Here is a 21,829-nt window from a genome sequence, read left to right as displayed (position 1 = left end):
GGCTTCTGCTAAAGCATGGGGACACTGCTGCTCCCCATCCAGGATGGCCACTGACCACGGCCTTTCTTTCCCGCAGCGCGCAGCACCCACCGCAGCGAGGGGAAAGCTCTCATCTCCAGCTCCCCCAGCCCGCTGCAGCGTGGAGGACTTGGCCATGGAAGACGTGTGCCCCTGTTCTATCTGCCGCGACATGAAACCCCGACGCCCGGGGCACTTCACGGCCCTGCAAGAGGCTGCCCCAACGGCGCCATTAGCAGGGACTGCATCCATCTTTGTTCGTGAATATAAAAAAAAACAAAGTACATGACTATTGCACTGTCAGTGACTCAGTCACAGAGATCAAGGCAGAGCCTTGGGTGCTTCTAGCCATGGAACATGCTGTTCTTGTTCTTGTGCTCAGCAGTCCCCAGCATGTTTCTCTTAGGCACTGAGACCAGAAAGCAGAGCTGAGCTCTGCCCTGTTCTCCCAGTGAAGAGCTGCAGGCCACCATGACGACTCCCACAGCCTCCTCTTCTCTAGACTGTACAAAACCATGGGACTCTCTCACTCCCATACCTTTTGTCTTGCAGACTCCTTCCCACCATCACAGCTCTCCTTTGGATGTTATGACATTATTTTAAAAATGTATCATCAATTACTGAACATCCTTACACTGCCATTCACTCAGGGCTAATGAACAAGAGCAGGAAACCAATAGAATGTTACATTTACTAAAGCACAGCATAAAACAGAAGGATATCATGAAAAATTTTGGAAACAATAGCACAAAAAAATATATTCCTGCTTCATGGTAATTGGATATTTTATTAATATGGAATAAACTTGCCTTTTATTAACACAATCACACTGCTAAGAAATTCATTCTGTTCTTCTAAAATCTTCCAGTGTAGTTGTTTTAGAGACCTGGTACCACCAAGCCTGTTCCAATGACCTGCTGACTCCGTTACCCAACACTGGCTCACAACTCCAAACATACATGCCAACAAGCTTTACCCGACGCAATCCATCTCCCCAGCCGAGCTGCAGCCAGCCTTTCTCTCTTGTGAGAGCAAGTGAGCCACACAGATTCAGTCCAGACAAAGCTCAAGCCCATTATGTCTGGCATTTATCTTGTACCAGTAATATTTATAATCTCAGATAATGATTTAGCTCTCTGCCAAACAATCTTACAAGCTTCATTTTACATAACTTCTGGTACAACTTCCATTCAGCGTATGTCAGCATCATTACATCAACTGCAGACACAGGCTGGATCTTTGCCCAGCTCAAGTGTGGCATCACGACCAACATGCACTGCCCACAGCCAGACCACGCTGCTGCAGGTCACACAGCTCTGCCGTGCAGGCAGCTTTCTGGGTCTGAAGGGTCACAGTTGGACGTGCAGGGCCATCGGCCCTTTGCACAACAGTCTGACCAGGCTCCTTTTCCTCAGTCAGCACAACCCGAGCCAGACCAGAGTTGACTGGGAATCACTAAGATAACAGACTTGCGTAAGAGAGGTGTTTCAGCCTCTGCCTGCCATTTACCCCTATGGGGCAGCTGCCACAGCACTGCCTGGCATCCAGTCCTAACCTAAGTAATTGACGGCACAGAGTTGTTTTTTTAGCATTATTTAATACTCAATTACTAAACTCCATGACTTAAACAACTGCATTGCGCATTCTTTAAACACTTGCTACCTCATTAGCCACTTTTATTAATCATTCTTTCATACTTATTCAGATAATATAGGAATTTTCCACATTCCACCATATCAACGCTTCAGGGCAATTAAGGCAAGGAAATTGAGACTTGCATTGGTCAACTTCGGAAAGACATCTTAAGTTTCATATGATCTCCCTTTAAAAAATTCCCACAGACATGCACATTGCTCACAACTGTCTGGGGGAGAGACAAGAAAAACGAGAATCCCTTAGAGGTCCCCCGTTATTACGTAGCCCCTGTGCAATCAGCCATTTAGCTTTTGAGTTCCTGAAGTTATTCCAGTGGACGGGCAGATCAGTCAGAGACAGAACCAAATGCCACATTGTTCAGACAGTGTAAATAACATTTGCAGTTTGAGTACAGACAGGCCAGGCCTGTAATGTTTTGATAGAAATTATTCTCAATTTACAAAATGCCAGTGTAATTAATCATACAGGAGTTTTTGCATTAAAGACTTAGTTTCCAATCTAGACTCCTTCACAAAAAGAGGGAAAATAATCCTTTCATGACTAATTAGACACTGATCAGTAGCTACACATACCAAAGGAGCTCCTCAAAAAACACAGAATCAGAGATGTACTGGATTACCTGCTGTCCAAACCCTTGCCAAGCCCCCAGATGCAGGTCTTGGACTCCTGCCCACACCTCAGCATTGCTTATCCTCCTCTGGTCTCAAAGCAGCTACAAGGTCAGTCCACAGAATTTGGCCAGATCAACAGAACTGGAAATTTCACACACAGACAAACTCAATACAACCATATAACAGGCCGTACGTAATCGTATGGCTTTGCCAGATGAGGTAAAATACAAGATTAGCAGAGGTGAGTGCATTCCTCATGACAGTAATGGGCAACACAGCTACTGTTTTACTTCTTGGTTTCCAATTCTTTCCCTTTCAGCTAGGCTTACATGCATTACATTCCACTTCCAGAGCTGACCTTTTGAGTTAAGCCCCACTGCTTTGGCTAAAAAAACATTGACTTCTTACACACTGTGGCTTTTACCAAATAAAGACACAAGAAGTTCTGCTCTCTGATCTGCCATTGTTAATTATTCTTATTAGGAAAAACACACACACACACACACACACACACAAAACCTCTAAAAATTGGAAGACTTTTAAGACTGGGAAACAAAAGGTAGCTTACAGCACTTAAACAAGCTGAGCTGTTCAAGGTTTTAGAAGCACAGATAAAAGGCTGTGTCACCTGCACTATTATTCATAGGGTCTTCCTTGCCATGCATGATAAAAAGACAGTGCTCTCCAGGTATATAATATAAGTCTCTGTCAGGGACTTTTAAGTGTTGGCTAATAAGTTTTTAAGACCTAACAAGCAAGAGATGCAATTATGCAGAAAATGCTTTTCATCCCTACCGGTTTACAACATACCAATTCTGTTGCTGTATTTTTATCATCTCTGGTTAGAGTTTAACAGAGCAGATACAATGATCTCTGTCTCGGGCATTTTTACTGCTCCAAGGCAGAATATCAGCAGGAAGCATGCAAAAATAATTTCAATACGGAGTGCCACTGAGGACTGGAACCAAAGGAAGATAAACTCAAAAGCTGTAAGAGAACATGAAGTGCAATTCCACAGGTGCTCCAAGCTGCTCTCTCCACTCGCTTCATACATTCATTACTTCTGTGTACACAGGGAGCACAAGCAAGGGAAGACAAACAAAAAATCCAAAAACTGAGACAAAATAAATGAATAAGTTGGCAAGACTTGAAAGATTTTAATCTTATAATCACCAATCTTTATTCGAGGCAGAGCAAACAGAAGTGCTCGCTTCATTTTACTTTCCCAATTACAATTTTAAAATATCCTACTTATTCAATATTGATGATATTAAAATGAGCTAATAAGCTCCAACTTACTCCAAGCATATATAAATTTGAAGGCAATGGAAAACTTCCTACGTTGATGTGTGTGGATATGTATGTAACACATACCCACAGTACGTATGTAAATACGTGCATATTTTACTGCCACCTTGTGAACAGTTTCTGCCAGTTCTCCCATTGTTCCCATTCATCCCAAATGACTCAAGTGTAGATTTTTTTTGAACAGGTTCTCAATGTGACAAAATCAGATATGGTTGAAACAGATGCTCAATTAAGAAAATTGTACAAATCTGAATAAAATAAAGATTTTGTTTCACAGTTTATTACTGCAAGCATCGTTGGAAAATAGCACTAAATTCTTTCTGATAAATATATTGCAGCTTTGCACCCAAGCTGTATCACCGTCTTCAAAACAGAATAAGCTGGTGCCTGTAAAAAAAGAACAAAAAGATAGAAGTACCTAGCAGGGTGGAGTTTTATTTGAATTAGAACAGCACCAATCAGTTAACACTGTACTTACTCTCTCTGCATCGTGCTCAAGCCCAATGTCATGGTGCTCCAGTTCATCATCCCGACATTGCTTTATTATCTTTAAAAATAGCAAGTAATTATTAAGTCTTCTTTGCAAAAGAGTCAATGCAGCTGAATATAGGACTACAGCCCATTGGTCATTGTGTGCACCAGGGCAAGCCCAGGTCTCTCAGAAGCTTCTCCAAATCTTCAACTTCCAAGAAAGGGATTATTTATATCATCTCCCAAAACTAAAGTTACTTAAATGCTCTGCAAAAGTATTGAAGAAAACTAAGCTACTGTGATCTCTGAGGTCCTTTTCAGCCCAGGCCATTCTACACCACTATCTCGTTAAAAATTTTAAGAAAATTTGTATGTGTTGAACCAGTCAGTCACTATGACTACAACTGTTACTCTGACAATTGAATTAACAACACTGAGGCATCTGCCTTGACAGATAATCAGTAAGGGTATTTCCCTGTAACCCAACACAGCTTTTGCCCATTTCAGCACAGTCTGAAGAACAGTGTTTTTCTCCTCTACTTTTTCCAACTAGGACAAAAAGATATAAAGAATTTTCTCTTGGTATGACTGGAGATAAGCAGGACAGCTTAATAATATGGTCAGAACATACCGTCCTCATCCAAGAAATTTGCTTTCATTACTGTTTCTCATGCTGAGACTGTGAATAACCTTACTACTCAACTCTTTCCTCTATATTTTGCACTCAGATACTAGCCTTTATTTTCATAGACAATATTTTCCTCATGAACATCAGCACAATCTGGTGCCATGAGGTATTACTCCTGTAACACAAGTACAATTTGGATGGAAGCAAACTTGTCAGCATGTTAAATTAGACACAGCTGAACAGAGTAACATTCAGCAAGGAACTAGAAATGTATACACAAGCTGTAGAGTAAGCTCCTACCACAAATGAGCTGAACTTGCAATATCTGAGAACAGTTCAGCCCTTCATAAACACCCTATAGAAGGACATCCTAACGCGACACCTAAAGGAGTTGGGAAATAATTCTCTTGCAAAGCTAACAAACACAAGCTCCTTCCTTCCTCTGAGCAGCGTTCAAAACTAGACTCACATAGTAACATTTTGCTTATGCTAGACATGGTTATGTAGTCACTGTTTTCCCTTTTCTCCCTTCTAACTTCTTCCTTTCAGTTAGAAGTAATCACAATTAAGGCCCAGCTCTCCCAGTGAAAAGGAGAGCAATGAAGCACTGAAAAATGAAGTTAATCTAACGTACGTTTTAGTTTGCTGCTCAATAGGCTTAGTACTGCTAGAGGAAGAGCCATCTTTTTATCCTAAAATTTCTACTGACTTTAGAATTCTAAACAACAGAAGAGAGAGATGCTGGAAATCCAGATTGGTGCAATATTTTAAAAGCCACGTCACATTATGAAGTTCAATGAATTTCTTATGCTCTTTTTAAGCCACAGTTACCTCCATCAGTTCTTTGTACTTTTCTGGATCTTCTTCCATTAGAGTTCGGATCTGGTTGTTATAGTGGTCTGATATGCTCTCTTCCACAGCCACTGTGCAAGCCATCGCGCCCTTCTTTCCAAGTAGAGAGCTTCCAGCCCCTGTGATTGCAGTACCAAACGCATACAAACAGTGAAATCTGAAACGTTAATAATTTAAGCACGTGAAGACTTCCAAAACCAACAACAGCAATAATAACATAAACTCACCTAAAACAAAGCCTGCCACATTCCAAAAAGGCAATAGGACAGTAGGTCGGACTCTGTATGCAATCATTAACTCATTAAACTTCTTCAGGTGTTCCTTTTCTTGATTCCACATTTGCTGCAACAGAGCCAAATGTCAGCAAAGACCCAAGAAGTTAAGCTCTCTGCTACAACCAAGCAGAGCAACACAAACCAGCAGGGCTCAGGTCCCACGCACCTGGATGAGCGGCCCCGCGGTCGACCTGCCCAGCACGGCCATCTGCCCGGCGTAGATGCGATTGGCGCCGTACTCCCCGGCGTGGTCCACGCGGATGATGCGATCTACGACGGCTTTGCTGACGCCGTCCGGAGCCGCCCTCGTGCTGCAGGGCCTCAGGGACGCCCCGTCGGCGGGGAAAGGCCGCCTTCCGCAGCGACCTGCCGAAGGGACAGAGGTGAGCGGGGCTCTGCCGCCGTCCGGCCCCGGCTGCGAGGGTCCAGCCGAAAGGCCCCGGCCGGCCGACAGCGGGCAGCGGCGGCTCCGTACCCGCAGAGCCGCTCAGCGCTCGGTGCCGCCCCACTGAGCACCGCAGCGCCGGAGTCAGAGCCCCGACCGCCGCCATCCCGCTGACCCCGACGCCTTCTGCGTCGCGCTGCTTACGTCATCGCCGCGGGCCGCCCGACTCCCGTCTCCCGCCGCCATGGCGATTCCCATTGGCTGCCCGCCGCCTCCGCACTGGCCAGCGGAGCTGTCACTCGAGACCAGCGTCTGCTGGTTTCCATAGGAACGAAAGGGGATCGCTCCGCCCCTGAGGCGGGAGCCTACGAGGCAATTCCCGCGCGGTGCCGCAGCGGGAGCTTAGGGAGGCGTCCACACAGCTCTTCTTCGTGTAAACGTGCTTCCCAGGCAAATAAAGCAATAAAATCTCAAACTGTCAACTCAGTTTACACCGTTCAATAAAACTTTTTTTTTTTTTTAAACTAGGTATTAGATTTTAAAATTGATTTATTACATGCTAATTTCTTTACAACTGAGGACAGAAAACATTACAAAACATCATAAAAAGAAAAAAAGTATCTTACATTAAATGCCAGTGTACTACCAGGAGTTTCAAGTAATGCACACAATTCTTTACACTGCGATCTGGAGAAAAACAGCCTTCAAATAAAGGGACAGTCTTGAAGGCTACATGGAAACATTGTTCTGAGTCACACAGCTCGTTTGTCCACTTAAACAAGCAGTTAAAGGACAGTGGCATCCGAGTTTCTGAATGCTGCATTTCTGAACTATAAATAACTCCCAAAAATTCACGTTTTAGAACACAGAACAGTATTCGAGGCACTTGTTCAAAACTGAAATGCAAGTAGTAAAGCCATACCCATTTAAAAGAGGCTCCTGCACACCAGTCAGCTGGGCACCACAGAGCAGGGACTGCAGCGTGCAGCAGCTGGGTTCTCCTGCTTGTTTTCTTCATCTAGTGTTCAACTGTGCTATTTCAAAATACTGACACGAGTCTCGATTGCTTTCATTTTAAAAGATCTGAGTGGGAAAACGTAAAACCACCCCACCCACTCATCCCACCCCAATTCTTACAAGTATAATTTATAAAAACTGTGCAGTTTTTAAATAGTTTCAGTTCTAATCACATTTTGCCCAAAACTGAAAAACGAACAAACCAGGAACTTACCACAAACTCTAACAGCTCTGAAATGGCAGCGATAAAGTGCCCTGCAATACAACGTTTTGAACGGGTCTAATATGGTACAAATAAGCTAAACTTCCAGTTAGTTTCTTTGAAACTCTAAGTTTCTAGTTTCTCAGTTTCTTCCAGTTTCTTTGAAACTCTAAGGCCCACTAGCATAATCAACACTAATAAGAACGTTAAGCATCCACTACACAGATCACGGAGCTGGTCAGCTGCTCTGTTTTTACATGCTGCAGATCCTCTATCCTTAGCTAGTGGTACTGTTATCTTCCGGCTTTTTGTGGTTTTCAATAATTTTTCTGAGCTTCTGTTAGTTTTGCAATTAGGAACAACTTGTCACGACTCTCCTGGAAAGACAGAATAAAAAGCACACTCCAGATAAAAAGATGTACAAATTCTATATACAACTCATTTCTTTACTAGAAGCAGATAGCTGCTCTCATCACCAAGTACTCTAATTAGTGGTTAACAGCACTCTCTCAAATGCCAAAACTATTTTAACAATTGCTTTGAAATCATTTGCGTCGTTAGGTCACATGTTATCAGTTCTGTATTGAAAACATCTGACATACCTAGAAATTTAGAACTGTACTTCCAAGAAGCCAAACAACAGTGTGCAAGCAGCAATAAAGTAAAGGCTTTTGCTCCTAAATCCCTTATACTCTTAAGAAATCTCTCACCCGGAATATTTTTGCTTTTTGTTTTTTTCCCTGGTGATAAATTGTTAAGTATCATACCTACAAGATGCATTTAACAAAACCACGATCTTTCCTAATAAAGTGAGAAGTCTTAGGAGAAAGGTTAGATTTGGACCAGAGCTGCTTGACAGACCACAGCATACAAATTCTCTTAAACTGACAAACACTAGTAGCTTTTGATGGCTGCAAATAACACTGGCAACATTCTCCAAAGACTGGTTAGTGGTGATTTGTTCCACCTTAAGTAATCGTTGCAGGTAGTGCTGGGACTCGTACTCAAGAAAAAATCCAGCCATGGTAAAGTAGAAACACAGACTTGGAGTGAAGGGCAAGAAGTCGGGTGTCTGTCTCTGAACGTGGAGAAGGAAACAAAGACTGAAAGATGGGGGAACGGACAGAAGCCTTAAGTTTGAAGTTCTCTTTTGGCAGGAAAAAAATCATGCAGATGGGTTGATTTAAGTAACGCGACAAATAAAGAACAGGGACATCACTTCTCAGTGCATCCCACACACCTGCATTGCTGATACAACTGGGCCTTGCTGCAGCTGCAGCCCAAGCACACCAACTAGAATGAAAAATACTTCTGTGCTTCAGTTACTTTTCCTATGTAATCTATGAAACATTCTTCACTGCCTCCGAACACCAAACGTGCAGAAGTGTGGGAAGAATGTTCTTCCTCTGTATGCCTGATTATGGATGCCACAAGGAAAACTTCTGGGGTACAAAAATATACTGAGTTAAATCTTACCATAACCAGTTGTTCCCTTAGCTGCTCAACCACTCTTTTGTGCGCTCCAGCCAAGGCAATGAAATAGAACATAAGGAGGCTGCAAACAACAAACCAACACTACATTAGCACCATGCAAACAAAAAGGCTGTTACAGGTCAAGGGAATATGTATCTACATATATGTTTCAGATGAAAAGAAGATGAGGAAAAAATACAGTAGGATATAGCTTTGCTGAGAAGCACCTGCTGGTTTTGTTATTGCCAAGCTGGGACAGAGCTCTAGAAGATGTAGAGGCAAGGCCCAGTTCAGATTTTATAGGTTGTGTTTCGACAGCACAGCTCTCTCTTTACTGCACGGTTGTGGAGTCTCCGCTATTAGCAATATTCAAAACCCAACTGGACATCGTTCCCAAGCACTTACCCTAGGCTACCCTGCTTTGAACATGAGGGCTGAATTAGATCATCTCCAAAGGTAACCTCAAACCCTCAAAATTCTATGAAACCATACCAATTTTTACCTTACAGAATGGCTATTTTAGTCCTCCTTCCTCACTTTTTTTTGTTCCTTTTAAACGAAGTTTAATGAACAGAATTTGTGATCATAGGATTTATAACACCAATTTGCAGAACAATTAACAGTTCCGAGAAAGAAGAATGTGGGACATGGGCTGTGAAACATGAGGTGGAATAAAGCTAACAAACAACAATAAATGGGTAAAGACACAAGGAGTGAGACTTCATATAGGCTTTGATGCTTTTGACTGCAAATGGAAAATATGGTCTAAAATTTGTTTGTTATCAGCTCAGTAAGGAAAGAAACTGGTCATTTATAATGAGATCAGGTCTCCGTATCACTTACCAGGCAACCATAAAAAAAGGCACTGCAAAAGCTTCTGATGCTACGCCAAAAAGGAATTTCTGCAGACCTATTGGAAACCCAAGTATTGTATCTGGAACAACAGCCCATGAAGTGTTAAAATTTCTGAACGGCCCACATGCCTTGGAAGAGGAGATACTGTGAAAAAAATCAGAAGATAAATGAGATGCTACACCAAAATGTAAAGACAAAATAATCCAACGCAAGCCAGCATCACCTTGCTGATAGGGTAAAAGTGCACCTCATCTTAAAAACGGTATTTTTTTGTTGATATAAACTAAATAGAAGTTTGATTTTATTATAGGCAGGTACACAGTATTCTATTTTATCATTTAGAAGTTATTGATCTATTTCTAAGGAACTGACAACCTTAAAGCAAATGCCAACTTCATAGAAGTTAAATTGTCACTTACTGTGCTATGCTGACTCCCAAAGGAATGAAAGCTAAGATGAGCCCAATCAACAGCACCACCAAGAAAAAATTGTAACTTGATGCTCTGATAGGCCTACTTGCAGGTTTACATGTGTGTATCAACCTGATCTGGAGAGAAGAAAGGAGCAAGAATGTTACATCTATGTATTAACGTATTACTTCCCCACCAACTGTATTTCCCATCTTCAGATATGCTACCAGGCAGCCATCCCCCCTTTCATGTACATGGACTGAGACGGGCAAAGACAAGAATGCTCTGCATTGTAGTATAAACCAACATCTCTTATTCTGAATAAGTTTGATCCAGATCACACTTGTAGAGAGCCAAATAACATCAGTCACATAGTATATGATCTGTAACACAGCCTTTTGCTACCATCTGCCAAAGCTTCAGTGGATACACCCCTTCTCACCAGAATTAAACATTGATAAGAATTTGTTGCACAGCAGATATCTAATTGTAGAGCAAGGTTTCTGATATGCTGAAACCACATCATATATCTAATAAAGCTTGGACTTTCCATTTTGCTCCCAAACATTTAGAAGTTTGGCAAAATCTTGCCCAAGTTCTAAGCACTGTAAGCAGTAAACAGATCGATGCAAAAGGAGAAATAAATTACTTTTATTAGAAAAGATTTTTTTAAAAGGCTACAAATAATTTATGTAGTCATTAAAGTATTCCTTTATGTTAAAGCAAAATTCTATCTTCTCTTAAAAGTGAAAGTTACAAAAAACAGAATTTTTTTTTACCTCATTTCCTGCATACTGTATCTTTTTTTAAGGTTTTGTTTTAAATTAACTGTATACCAACATAAAAAAATGTTTTCTTTGTTGTTGTTACTTGTATTTACACCAAATATCTTTATTACCTTTTTAATGTAAAAGATGATGAAGTATTTTATAGTTGCTATTGCAGGAAGAAGTGGTGAAAAGAAGGTTCCAATCCAGCAGATCGTCTGTCCATAAATGATATCCAGGACATTGTCAGAAATTCCAAATTCCTGCAAACCCAACCACTGAACTGGCTTCCAAGAGCAGTAAGTAACTAGTATCCTAAAAACAAAGAACATCACTAAGTTCTAGAGTGAAGCTACAGAGCTTAGCTGAACGCTAATACACATGAAATCCAGCACTGAAGCATTCAGTGACGTGACAGAAAGATGTCTGAAGGAGATACAAGTCTCAAAAAAACCCATCTATCTGCATAAGTACTCAAATAATCAGAGATATTTTACTTCAAAACTGTCAATCTAGTTAGAAATACAGGGAATTAATAAATGAAAATAAAATCATAAATCATTTTGTAAAGGTATGCTCAAAAGGCAGAGACACTTACTTCCTAGGAAAGTCCACAAACAGGGTCACAGCAATTATTATCATGAAATCAAATATCAACAGTTTATACATTTCTTGCCCAACTGCAGACTCCCAGCACTAGAAAAACGTATGAGGAGAAAAATCACCATGAAAAGTCTAATGACAAATGGTTAAAATAAAAAAAATGCTATGAATCACTAAAGCAACACGCTTCTCAATCAGCTCACACCAATAAAGATAAAACCGTAATAATTTCCATTTCTAAAGTTTTCAAGTGTTTCAGAGCTTCCAAACCAAGTGTTCTATTTGCTTTCTATGACAATTTGTTTTACTGAAGAAAAGACAGTGACAACACAACCTCAAATGGACTTCAAGGTAGCCAGAAAATCTCTGCTAAATTACCATCTGTTAATGTTCAGCTGTAAATAAATGGAAGATAAGTGATAGACAGACAGATAGATACACATGCACACAGCACGATCTACAGCACGAACAGGAACCACAAGTCCAATTCTGAATACTTTTAAACAACCAAACCTCATGGAAAAAGATCTGCTCACTACAAGTTCAGGTGATTAAGGACCAAGATAAGTCTGCTTACGGGATAGAGTTCGTAATTGTACCCACAGGCCTTACACTGGTCAGTGGTACAGTGGATCTGAGTCCACAGTGAGACCAACAGAACACCAATATTGGCCAACCGCACAAAGATGCACCTGGAAGAAAAGCAAAAAGCAATCTTAAACTTTCCAAAACACAGCTATTCTGGCACCTGACTCCACTGCCAGAGGAGCCCAATGAAGAAGCACAGAGACTGAAAATGCAGCAGTTTTAATGGAATGACCAGGCAGATATCACATACATTTCTTTCTTTAGTAGTAGGTTAAATTGCCTTTCACCTTCTCGGCTTTAGGCTACAGTTCTTTCTTTTCATTCTATTCTTCCTAGACCAGTCCTGTAAATTGAGCCCCCAGGCTTTTCATTTGGTGGGAGCTCAACCCACAGTGGGCTGCTGCTCTCTGAAGTACAGTGGAGAGGCCAGATGACAACTTTATGTGCAACATTCCCCCCAGCTGGCTTCAGGCCTTCAGAGGCACTTAACCGAACCAGAAATACAAACACTGGTGTTTAACAATGTTCATATGCTTCAATCTTGATCTTGCCACCTTAGCCTGCCAAATGCCAGTTCACACACTCAGTTTAAGGTATCTTTTATTCCAAAACTTTTAACTTCTGCCCTGAGCCAACGCCCTGCTTCATTTACTGCTATACTGCTCTTTAACATGAGTAAAATTGGTTGCTGTGCACACATAGCAGCTGCACATCAGGGAACTGCTGCACACAGCAGTGTGAATTCACAGCTCTACAGTCAGCACTTTCCTACTAATTTACCTACTGACTTTCAGATTGTTGAAGATGTCCAGATCATACAGCTAAACGGAACAGAAACTGGAACATTAAATGACTGCACTGTACTGTCAACAAAAGAGGAGATCATTTCCAGATCTGAAATGCAAGCTTCCAATGAAACGTAAGTCAAATAATGCCTGCTTGGCTTCCAGTGCCCAGGCCCTCTGTTGCAGGGAGTCCAACCTCTGACTCGTGGTATTTGAATGTTTACAATACATCAAATCTACCAAGAACAAGTTGTTCAAACATCCAAGGCCCCATAGCAAAAATATCTTTACCTCAACAGTGTCAGCCTGATTTCAAAGGCTGGTGAATAATCTTCAAATCTGATCAGAATTGAAAAGATCTGAGGAATAATTAAGTTGACCGCTGTGATCACGATGGATGGCAAATACTGAACTAAAAGATTAGCCTGGAAGCTCACATTGTTGACATCCTGTACAAAAAAAGAGAAAGATGGCAGTACACTCAGGTATTTCTGGCACTGTGCTCTCTTCAGCTACCTACCATTCTTTCCTGTCCAAAACTTTGTCTTCAGCATGCACTCATATTTGGAACAAGCCTGACTGCTGCTATACAACCTTGCTTTTCTCCAAAGCTTCTCCCTGAAAAGGCTGTTTTCACCAAGGCTCACACCTGATTATACTGTCTTGCTCTGCTTTAAAGGGTATCAGCTTTTAGACCTATACCTGTACCAAAAGACACTTGACAAAAGTCACTCTCACAGGTAACAAACAGCTCACCTGACTTTCCCACCACATTAACAACCTCTACTACTCACTTAGGCAAGCTCAAGATACCAACCCTTACATATAAAGCCCACAGCAAGCAAAGGCATCTTCTCAGTTGTTCAGTGTTGTGCTATCATCCTTCTCTGTTCTCAAACACTTCTGCTGACACAAAGATTTTGGTCCTCCCCCTCTCCGCAATCTTGGCAGTTTAGATAAGTCCATCAAGAATACAACTTTCCTCTTCCACAGCCAGTGCCCATCACATCATCAGTGAACAGAGGAAAGAGTGCAGTCTCCATTTGCAGCAGGCTATTTAAGCCCTGCTGTCCTAGAGAGAACTCAATCACTGTTGAGCTGGCTGCTGGCTGCTCTTGTTGTTCTACTTCTGAATCACTCTTCCCATTTGTTTGTCCTGACAGAGGGGAGCACTCCATCAAACTCGATTCTTTCCAATACTGATGCAAGAACCTTTTCTTCTGCAAAGTGCTCCCTGATCAGTCTTTGTTTCCCCACACAGCTGTAACTCAAACCACAAACCAAAGATGGTAGTCTTTGCCTTCCATTGCTGTTTATTTTTACAGCTGAACAATCAACTAGATCAAAAAGCTGACGATAATTAAGTTTGTTTTATCCAGATCATTCCCTGAGCCAGATCACTGCCAAGACACACAAGTGTTAGCACTGGCAGATCAGAGGAGTGAGAACCGCTACACTGGAAAGAAAGTGAGAGCTGCTTTTCTTCTCAGCTGTGTTAGCTCCAAGGCACAGACTGGCATCTGAAGCCTCTGTATTAAAGGAAGACACCACTGTTTTTTCTTGCACATCTTTCTTTATCCTTCTCACTCCCTGCTATTAAAAAAATATAGGTAGTTAGAAAGCAAGTGTTTCCAAACCGTTACACGAAAGCTTCTGTATTAGGATACTTGACTCTTTCACAGTAATTCTTGCTCAAATCACCAGCCCCAATTTAATCTATTGTAATGTTATGTCTGATACTTACACTGGAGTTTTCTTGAGAGAAGACAGTTGCTCTAAAAATACAATAAAAGCACGCTAATAAAACTGCAATGACAACTATATTTATAAATACTCTCAGAGAGAAGATCTGTAGCTTTTTTTTGACAGTCCTGTCAGCTATTTTTTGCTTCAGTCTTTCTTCCTCCAAATCTGCCTATAAACAAAAGAAAAATAACATATCATTTTCTGATGCAGCATGCAAGTCTTGACACTGTATCTTTTACCTTTGGAGTATTCTTGCCTCAGTGAAGCTAAATCTATAGCTTTTTCTAGGAGGGTCACTATACAGGCTGTTCAAACAGACTGAAAATGCCTTTTCATTGACACAAGCAGGCCCACACAGGACTGGAAGCCCTAGTCAGCTTCCTAGTTCCTAGTCTGGAGCTCTGTACCCAAAGAAAAGCATCCTGTAATCCTCTTCTACTGTGTCAGTACCTCCCTGAGAAAGATATCTATTGTGAGATACTCAGTTTGGTACTACACTTTGATAAGTGTAAATCAGACCACTCATCTCCACACTTCTGCAGGTAAGCTACCAGCCTTCACCACCCTGACTTGGATTTTTTCTGCTCTGTGAAGAAAAATCGCAGTCTGGCACAGAAAAACAAGCAGAGCCCAGAGAAGCTGGTCACATCAACTTAGCAGGTTTCAGCTTAGCTGATGTAAAAATAGTGCACTACTTGTGAGAGCAACATAAACCGAACAAAAGCACAGATTACTCAGCTGTTTTCTGATGTTGTACTCCATTTAAAGAGTAACACTAATGGGCAACTTTTTTCAAGGTGTGAATTACCGAGGCAAAAGATTTAGGATTTAAAAGTAAAAAATAAAAAATCCCTTAAGATGACAACTGAACTTTACTGAAACAGAAAGCAACTCTAATTCATGAAATCAGCAGTTATTGCTTTGTGATTTGAGGTAGAAATATCTTTTCAGAGGTCACTGTTTCACAACATGAATCTCTGCTTCCAGTGTACACAGAAAAAAATAGTTCTAGTTTCAGCAAAAAAGCATTTCAGGTTCTCCCTTTATAGATGCTTCTGATTTGCTCTGTGTTTTCTAAGCATAACAACTGCCTAACACTTTGCAGACTTACAACTCAGTATACTCAAACTGACTCCCAGTGGTACAAGGTTTTGCCCAAGGTTTTGCTAGACAAGCTTTTCCTGTTAGATTGTGTAGAAACTAATACAGGAAACCGGGCTGGAGTGTGAGGAAGAGGCAGATAACACAGGCAGCAAAAGGGTTTGGCTTCAGTCCCCAGTGGATGGGGGAAGGGCCTTCAACCTCACTACCAATTCTTGTCACGTTGCACCACAATTCTAGATAACTAGCAAGTACGTGAGATGATGTGGATTCCCCTGTCCCCAGTGTAAACTACTTCAATATTTCTTACCCCTATTCCACTATCTCTTTAATTATACACTTCTCTTTTTCTCTTATATATATATATATATAGCAATGGTAATTGTAGAAAAACTAAAGAAGTTACTCACTTGGAGCTCATATAGCAAGCTGTGATGCTTTAGCCGTGCTGCATTTAGATCTGTAATACAGAAGTCCCAGCCTGCAAAGACTTTGTTGCAGTAACTCTGAAACTGATTTACACCATGCACCAAGTTCTGCCTAAATCCTTTCACAGATCTAAAAAAAAAGGCAACATTACTTCATTCATTACAGACATATTTTAGCCATGAGGAAAAACAATCACGCACCACACTTAGGGCAACCTGGCTCATCAAAGACTAAAGCATTGTATTATAATACCAACAAATCTCTAAGAAAATTTCCGTGAGTGGTTCTGCAGGAACCAAAGTCAACTGAAGCCAACACAGCTTCAATGTATTATTTTTGCTGGTTCAGCTCCTCAAAATCAAACAAAGGGTACTGTGGCATCGTAACTTCTAGCAAAAGATCCTCAATTTCTATGTAAAACTGTTCTGTAATTCAGTGTCCCCTACAAGCAAGAATGCAAACTGAGCAACAGGAGCAGTAAATGAAGGATACCAACATCTTTACCTTTTGATTATCCAGAAAAGACTTAGTGCAAGGTAGGCAAATGTAGTTAGCAAGTATGCTAGCGGTAAGTTGTATTTCAGGACATTAAGCCATGCAGCATCCATTGTGTAATAGCCATAAAACAAAACTGTCACTTCCAGGAACCCCTGTGAAAAGGCCAAGTTTAAAATGAACACAGAATAATAACAATAACAACAACTGCACTGTTCAATCCCTCCTGGCTCAAACGAAGCATTTTGTAAACGTAAGATTACTGCTGAGGTCACAAGCAGGCTACAAAGATCTAAATATTAGATTCTAAATATTTACCACTTCTAACAAACTTCCATGGACACCACATGCAAAAAATTCCACGCCTCTCCAACCAAAGAGCACTGCGTCAAGAACACTAGCAACCTACACAGAGAGCACAACAGGGAGCAAGCTCCAGCTCATGGAACATTCAGCAGCTGGAGAAGAGAGACACAGGCTGCAATGTGTGACTAACTAGGCCCTGTGGGCTCTCAGAAGTGAAAACTACCATCTCACAGATTAAGGATAAAGGCTAATTTTACCCAATGATGCCTATGCCTCTTGTTTTTCAAAATTATCAAAGCATCACTTCCTAAGTAAAATGCTCTCGTGTTTTATGTGCTATGTGAAACTTAGAACTGTAAGAAAAAAATAAAATCAAATTACTTACAGTGCCGGTGAGCAAATCTTTGAGGTACGTATAGAAGTAAACAAGTCCCTTATTACCACTAGGTGTGTAAACTGTGCAGTAAGGCTCTGTCAGAAGAAAGGCAGGAAAGGTCACTAATATACTAATCCTCATTAAATTGCAAGTTCAAGTTAATTAAAATATGGCATGTTCTTAATAAAAAAAACAAACAAAACACAATTTCTCTGCCCTGGTGGGTGGGGAGAAGGCAAGGGAATTGAGGAATCTAAAAAACAACAGCGGTACACAGAGATGTTTACCTGTGTTATGTGGAGAAATTTTAGCAGAGCTGTTGTTGAAAATTCCATAATTAGAGATGACAGTGGGAAGTATAACAAAACTGAACATCAGGATGAACATTGAAAAATTCAGCACGACCAGAAAACGCAGGAAGCTGAAATAGGACTGGATGCCAGTACCAAATTTCCCTAGGGATAAAACAAGCATGTGTAATACTAATTGAAACGACAAAAACAATTTAAAAAATAATAATAGTGAAGAAACATTATTAAAAGCTAATTTTCAGTACTGCTGGCTTTAAGAAATAAGTGAAAAGGCAATGAGACTTTCCAATCAATTCCTCCACTATATTTCCACCTTCCCCATTACAGATTTTATGAAGTTAACTCTCCCATCACTCCTAAGCTGTAAGTGTTTAAGCCATACAGTTAAATGTGAAACTATGCTCACACATGTAAGACCACTAATAACAGAAGCAACCTGAAAGAGGAGAAACCAACAGAAGGTGAATACCTTCAATGCTGTGAATATCACGCCGCCAAAGCTGCATGTAAGATGACAACTGTTTGATATCCTTGAGAGTTTTTTTCCATGATTTACTACTAGTTCTTTTCCACTGCTTCCACCCAGAAGAATATTTTATATCAGACTGCTGAGAATCCCTAGGAGATAAGAAATACAATTACTGACTTTTTCAACACAAGTAGCAGCACCAAGCACAACGGTGCCTTCAGAGAGATGTCAGCACTAGAAGTTGCAGTAACATATGCTAGCTACCCCTATTATCAATTTTTAATCATTCCATTTTCCTAAAATTCACTATAAAGTGCCAGCTCAGTGAGTTTGAAATTTCCTTGCCAGCATACTGGCATCTAAGAATAAGTTGCTCTCAGAAGTTGCCAACAAATTCCAAGAATGACCCACCGATAGTCTATAATTTCTTCAGTGTTTTTTGTAACATATATATGTACTTCAATTTTACAAACTGGTATCCAGCAACAGCATCAAGGAAAATTCTGAGTGGCTCGTATTTGCATTTTTTTCTTTTAAGATGGTCAACTCTCCTCCAGAAGCACAGCTTGACCACTGACTTGTACACAGCAAGCGCTGAAGAAAGGCATTGTTAGGAACCCAGGAGGCAGCAGCCATGCAGGAGAAAACAAAGGTTCCAATTTAGAATATTTGGTACATGTGCAAGCGATGCACTAAGCTGCCTGCATACAGCATCAGGAGCACCGCTACTACCACGCGCTGTGCTGATACCGTCCTTCTCAGCTTAAGGTGAAATCAGTGTTTGAGCAGGAATCCACGTTAAACCCTGCTTGCAACAATCAAACAATGCAACAGATGACGCCACTACATGATCGTAAACACAGCTCCTCACAAAAGATTCCATTCTATGGAAACTACAGGCTACAGCATGTAATGTTTTAAACAAACTCTCTGGAGAACTGTCTGGCCTGTGTTTGTGCTGCATTTTAAACGAAGGCGTGGGCTGCATATTTGTTCCAGACACTGAGTGTTCAGCTTTCATAGCATTTATTATATTAAGCATGCTGTGTTGGCAGCTGCTGTACAATACAGGCACAATTAATGATCCCTGAAGTGCCAAGAGGCCTTATCAGAATCCCATGGTGCTACAAGATCATAAACCACCTCAGAATATCCCAACTTCATTCCTGATGAGCACCATGGCCACAGAACTGCAGTTCCGCTTCTTGAGGAGTGGAGCACCCAACTTTATGTAAAATTCAGTGCACTGAGACACAGAACTTCTGCAGCATTTTGTGCATCTACAGAGAGTTGGGCCTGACTCTAAAAGCAGTCTGTAGTTCTTAGCTAAGTCCAGCCACTCTACCAGCTTTCTTCTTGCAAGCAATTTGTTCCTGTTCTCTGTGGAGCACCAAACACTGTTTGATGTACAGCTCCTTGGAGGGCTGTACTTCCACCTGTCCCCCAGCTCATAACCACAACTGTGAAGCACCAGACCTAAGGTCCAAATGTGGCTGGATGGGGATGTTGCAAAGACAACGGATGTACCCTCTGCTCTCAAGAGCTCTGAGCCTAGTAGTAAGATATGAGACAGCTGAAGTCACAAGTGAGAAATACAGCCCTCTGACAGCTATGCTGAGGGGCAGGAACTGCTCACAGCAGAGAAGAGCTTACAGGATGTGAAAGGAGAAAATGGTCTTAAAAAGCTGTCTCACGCTTATCAATTCCACAATAGAGAGCACGCTGTGTTTGAGCACAATGCAAGGAAGAAAGGAAACAGCAGTACTCAGAGCTGACGAGGAGGCTGGGCTGCTCGCAGTGACAGGTCAGCTGCTGGAACCCTTAGGAGCACAAACTCTTGAGACAAGAGGAAGAAGCCAGCAAGAAACACATCCATCTGCAGCAGGTCAGCTCCTCGTTGTGAGCGTGTTCCTCCCATTCGCTGCACTCCCTCACCCAGTCAGGCTCCCGGCAGCCACACTGCTGCAGGTGGGGCCGCGACGGGTTCCTGACAGAAGAGACTGAGCAACTTCTCAAAACAGTGCCCCGCAGGGACAAGTAAGCCCCATTCTGTGCCTGCCTTTCATCTCACGCGTGCTACATTCCTTTAGGTGCAGGTCATATTTAAAAGCGCAGAGAAAAGCAAACGTAAAGAACCTTATTATCCTCTTCTCGGCGATGCTCGTGGGCAGCTCCCAGAGGTGCCCGACCCTGCGCTCCTCTCCCTCGGGCTGCGGCCCCCGGAGCTCAGCAGCGCCGATTCCCTGCAGGCTCCCCGGCCACTCCTGGACATCTCCGGCGGCCCGGCGCCTCCGCACGGATCGGTAGCTGGGCAGCTCCTGCAGGAACCCTACAGGTGCCGCCGCGCGCGACTCCTCGGGGGAAAAGAGCTCTGCGAGACGGAGGAAGCGCGTTTAAAACATGGCACCCGGCCGGGAGCGCGCACCCCGCGATCGCCGACACCCCGCGGCGCTGCGAGCGGCACGGCCGCCCCCGTGCCCCCGTTCCAAGCCCCACCAGCACCTCCGACACCACCTGCCGCCCCGGCCCCGCGCTGCCCCCCCCCCCTTCCCGCAGCGCTCCGCGCGGTACCTGCCGCCCTTACCGCCCCAGCTGCGGTTGTCCGCCACCCAGCCCGGCAGCTCCGCGCCGGCCCCGAACTCGCTCATGTCTGCTTGTGGACGCCGCGCTGCCGTTTCCGGGAGCCGCGAAGTTCGGGGAGCGGCGGGGCGGCGGCTGCCGGTGCCGCCGGCGGGACGGGGGCGAAGCTCCGCGCTCCGTCCGCGCTCCCCCTCCTTCGGCTGCAGGAGGCGCGCGAGCGGCCGTGCCCGGGTCCGTGTGTGCGTGTGTGAGTGGGGCGGCGCTGCTGGGTGAGGGGAGCGGCTGAGGGCTGCGCGCTGTTCTCGCCCAGCGCTGTGTTCAGTTCTGAGCCCTCTCCTTCCGTGGCAGGGCTTTGTGGGTTGAAAATCGGGGAGTCAGGCTTCGGGGAGTTTATCTTCTTATTCCACTTCCCTAAGGCAGCGTGCAGACACGAATAAAAATCTTTTCGTTGGAGAGAAGTGATGCCCACACACCCCAGCAGCGAGGGCACGAGGCCGTGGTACGCTGGTTTAGAAATAAGTTCTGTTTTGTCATCTGCTTGTGTCTGGTGTGAGGAGCAATGAAAACTTAGACTGATGTGTGATTGAGAGCCGCCAGGTCCTTGGCCTGAACTCCTCAACTTGTTGTGAGCACTGCTTACCTTCAGTGTGAAAATACGTAAGTGAGGAAGTAGGAAAGCACTCTGTGAGGAAAAGTAATCTTTCTGCAGTAAAAATGAATCATTGGGTTTCAGGATGCTGAGTCAGGCATCAGTAAGGACACTCACCTCTGTGCTGTCAGCTCAGACTTGGTATTTGAATTGCTTTATTAGCAAGAGGAATTCATATGGTCACATCAGTTTTCATAATCATAAAATGTTAGCGATAAAAATGCAAGCTAGCATCTGTGTGTACTGCAAGTAACGTAGGTGTGCGTGGTTATCAGTGTGTTTGTGTATTATGTGCAGGAAGACAAGAACTTAGAGAACATACTTCCTTATTGCATGGAGCTACTTTCCAGAAAAAAACATTTTGTTGATATTCCAGATTTCATGCTGGTACATTGGTCTAGAAAATAATTAACATGCTTTTAATAAATTTTTCCTATGAGAAAAATCTATAGTACGTGCTCAT

At 42.6% G+C, this 21,829-nt stretch overlaps 2 protein-coding genes across 2 annotated transcripts; both read right to left on the bottom strand.

Moving 5' to 3' along the window:
- Window positions 1-3,440: 3,440 nt before the first annotated feature.
- COQ7 (coenzyme Q7, hydroxylase) lies at window positions 3,441-6,373 on the bottom strand. The gene is made up of 6 exons (XM_042828052.1): window positions 6,295-6,373; window positions 5,986-6,185; window positions 5,772-5,886; window positions 5,524-5,663; window positions 4,072-4,140; window positions 3,441-3,980 (listed from the first exon to the last, which is right to left on the bottom strand). Exons 1-6 carry the CDS (start codon window positions 6,368-6,370, stop codon window positions 3,903-3,905), a joined length of 678 nt encoding a protein of 225 aa, XP_042683986.1. The 5' UTR covers window positions 6,371-6,373; the 3' UTR covers window positions 3,441-3,902.
- A 362-nt stretch (window positions 6,374-6,735) lies between these two features.
- On the bottom strand, window positions 6,736-20,815 carry TMC7 (transmembrane channel like 7). The gene is made up of 16 exons (XM_042828050.1): window positions 20,722-20,815; window positions 20,274-20,508; window positions 18,138-18,286; window positions 17,645-17,812; window positions 17,367-17,452; window positions 16,685-16,830; window positions 16,162-16,309; window positions 14,649-14,819; window positions 13,196-13,353; window positions 12,109-12,223; window positions 11,527-11,624; window positions 11,060-11,243; window positions 10,171-10,298; window positions 9,740-9,895; window positions 8,900-8,978; window positions 6,736-7,800 (listed from the first exon to the last, which is right to left on the bottom strand). Exons 1-16 carry the CDS (start codon window positions 20,783-20,785, stop codon window positions 7,741-7,743), a joined length of 2,145 nt encoding a protein of 714 aa, XP_042683984.1. The 5' UTR covers window positions 20,786-20,815; the 3' UTR covers window positions 6,736-7,740.
- Window positions 20,816-21,829: the final 1,014 nt, after the last annotated feature.

The sequence above is a fragment of the Centrocercus urophasianus genome, unplaced genomic scaffold (genome assembly GCF_019232065.1).
Source record: "Centrocercus urophasianus isolate 14NV4802_14NV808 unplaced genomic scaffold, USGS_Curo_1.0 seq_29, whole genome shotgun sequence".
NCBI lineage: Eukaryota > Metazoa > Chordata > Aves > Galliformes > Phasianidae > Centrocercus > Centrocercus urophasianus.
The sequence above is the reverse complement of the archived record's forward strand: the minus strand, read 5'-3'. Positions and strand labels throughout refer to the sequence as shown.

Excerpts from the sequence above, each read along its gene's own strand:
- COQ7 (XM_042828052.1), bottom strand. The coding sequence starts at position 6,370 with ATGGCGGCGGTCGGGGCTCTGACTCCGGCGCTGCGGTGCTCAGTGGGG. Across the intron at positions 6,186-6,294 it reads AGCGCTGAGCGGCTCTGCGG|GTCGCTGCGGAAGGCGGCCT; the intron begins GTACGGAGCCGC and ends TCCCTTCGGCAG. Across the intron at positions 4,141-5,523 it reads AGTACAAAGAACTGATGGAG|ATAATAAAGCAATGTCGGGA; the intron begins GTAACTGTGGCT and ends CTATTTTTAAAG.
- TMC7 (XM_042828050.1), bottom strand. The coding sequence starts at position 20,785 with ATGAGCGAGTTCGGGGCCGGCGCGGAGCTGCCGGGCTGGGTGGCGGAC. Across the intron at positions 10,299-11,059 it reads TCATCTTTTACATTAAAAAG|ATCAGGTTGATACACACATG; the intron begins GTAATAAAGATA and ends TCTTCTCTCCAG. Across the intron at positions 9,896-10,170 it reads TTGGGAGTCAGCATAGCACA|TATCTCCTCTTCCAAGGCAT; the intron begins GTAAGTGACAAT and ends TTTTTTTCACAG.